Below are 2022 nucleotides of genomic sequence, written 5' to 3' on the forward strand. Positions count from 1 at the left end.
TGATACAGCAGCAGCTGGCCCAGACCCCAGCCCAGAGCACGAGGAGCAGTGGACACCGCATGCTGGGAGCGGGCAGGCTGCAGCCGGGACACCTGCAGGGACTCTGAACGCGCCGTGTGCCTAACCACCACCTGCCACGGGACTTTGGACCTGGATGCGATTGTGGAGCCTGCCTGCCCCGTGGGAATGACCAGGAGAGGATTTTACAGCTCTGGGAGCAGGGCCCACCTGGCGCCGCCCGTGTGCAGCGATTACAGAGCGCTGGCTCAGCACTGCTCCGTGCACACCTGCGGGCACGAGGCCTGCTCCACACAGATGCACTGGCCAGGAGCGCCAGGTCGGGACCGAAGGGCATGGGCACAGCTTGGCTGGCAGGGGGCTGCAGGTCAGGGCTGAGGGGCACCGGCAAAGCCATTGGGAGGTGCAAAAGCCACCAAGCTGCTGCCCAACCTGCCCATGCACCCACCCCTTGGGGATGTGCCCTTTGGCCCCCCGAAGAAAAATCCCTCTGAACAGAAGGGGAGGAAGAGATGCTGGAGCATGCACAATACTCCGGGTCTGAGGGCTAATGCACGGCTTTCCAGTCGCCCTGCATCTCAGGGCAGTGGACGGGTGATGGATAATGGCTGGTGAAGTGAACGGGCCATGGCAGGGGGTCCTGAGCACCCAGGACCAGCCGGAGTGGGGGAACAAAGGGCGGCCCCTCCAGCATGGCGATCCAGGGACCCGGCTGAGCCCCTTCACCCCGCTGCCCCCATTCAGGCCTGCCCAGAGGCCCCCCCAGCCACCTGGGGAGCACGGAGGGAGGGGGCAACGAAGCAGCAGTCAGCAGATCCTTCCTGGGGGGCAGCAGGGGCTTTATTACAAAATTATATACACGGCAGGGCCTGAGGACACTTGGTTCCACCCGGGGTCCAGGTCCCAGGGGTCCCGGTGGGGCTGGTGGGACCTGCTCTTAGACCCCCAGCAGGCGGGAGGCTGCGGCCAGGGCGAGGAGGCTGGGCGGGAGGAAGGGGGAGAGACCCGGGCTGCCGGATCTCCCGCTGGGCGCCAGGCACTCGGGACCTGCATGGTAGGGCTTGAGGCATCCCGCGTAGGCCATGGCATGGGCGATGTAGTTCTGCTCCTGGATGCCGTGGAAGAGGTGGGCCATGGGGCCCTTGGCCATGACGGCCACGTCCTCGCCGGCATGGGTCTCGGAGTCCAGGGGCACGGCTGCCTGCTGCCGGTAGTCTTTGTCCTCTGTGGGCGAGAGGCTCTTCAATACCGACCCCAGTTCCCAGCTACCCCCTACTCGCACGCCCCCAGAGCCCGCCAGGCCAGCTGGTGAGTGCTGGGGCCTGGGGGGCACGGCTGGCTGGTCACTGGAGCACCTTATAGACAGCTCAGCGCCACCAGCTCCAGCTGAATGGTGAGTCACGGGGTCAGGTGACTCATGTGCCCAGCAATCACGCAGATAAAATCCTGCCCCCGCTGCACAACAGGAGATAAGCACCACCCGTCCATGCATATCTGCCTGCAAAGCACCCTGGGGCATCATTTGCTGAGTGGCTACCAAAAGCACTGAGACCCAATGTCCCATTTGCCAGGGGCAGAGCAGGATCAATCACAGATGCCCTCTGGGTGTGGGCATGGGGCAGAGACCTGGCAAACTTTGCTAAAAAGGTGGCCTACACCCAATGGAAAGAAAGGGTCATCACCAAGGAGGGCTAATCTGCAGTTGCTCGGGGATGTAGGGGGGTAGTTAGGAAGGCCAAGGCAGAGATGGAACTGGGACTGGCTTCCCGGATTAAGGACAATAAGAAGTCCTTTTTTAAATACAGAGGGAGTAGAAAGAAGGTCCCAGGTAATGTGGGGCCCTTGCAGGATGCGTTGGGAAACTTGGTCGTCACACCAGATGACAAAGCTAACATGTTTAATGATTTCTTTGCCTCTGTCTTCCTAAGTAGGGACCAGAACAGCAACCTCCCAGCCGGGCCCCCTTCAGGCCCTGGGGGAGGCACACCTGGGCCAAGGGTTAGC

At 62.4% G+C, this 2022-nt stretch overlaps 2 protein-coding genes across 2 annotated transcripts in view; both read right to left on the reverse strand.

Annotated features, from left to right (window-relative positions):
* The window catches only part of ALPI (alkaline phosphatase, intestinal), a 5312-nt gene extending 4897 nt beyond the window's left edge, over positions 1 to 415 (reverse strand). The window contains exon 1 of the mRNA XM_019503050.1: positions 229 to 415. Coding sequence (XP_019358595.1) covers positions 229 to 415 — 187 coding nt within the window. The remainder of the gene's footprint in view (positions 1 to 228) is intronic.
* Positions 416 to 848: 433 nt separating this feature from the next.
* Positions 849 to 2022, reverse strand: part of LOC109288068 (intestinal-type alkaline phosphatase-like) — a 10154-nt gene continuing 8980 nt past the window's right edge. Inside the window, 1 exon segment of the mRNA XM_019503423.1 lies at positions 849 to 1242. Coding sequence (XP_019358968.1) covers positions 956 to 1242 — 287 coding nt within the window. The 3' untranslated portion in view covers positions 849 to 955.

Source organism: Gavialis gangeticus, unplaced genomic scaffold (assembly GCF_001723915.1).
Source record: "Gavialis gangeticus isolate Ggan-Ray unplaced genomic scaffold, GavGan_comp1, whole genome shotgun sequence".
Taxonomy (NCBI): domain Eukaryota; kingdom Metazoa; phylum Chordata; order Crocodylia; family Gavialidae; genus Gavialis; species Gavialis gangeticus.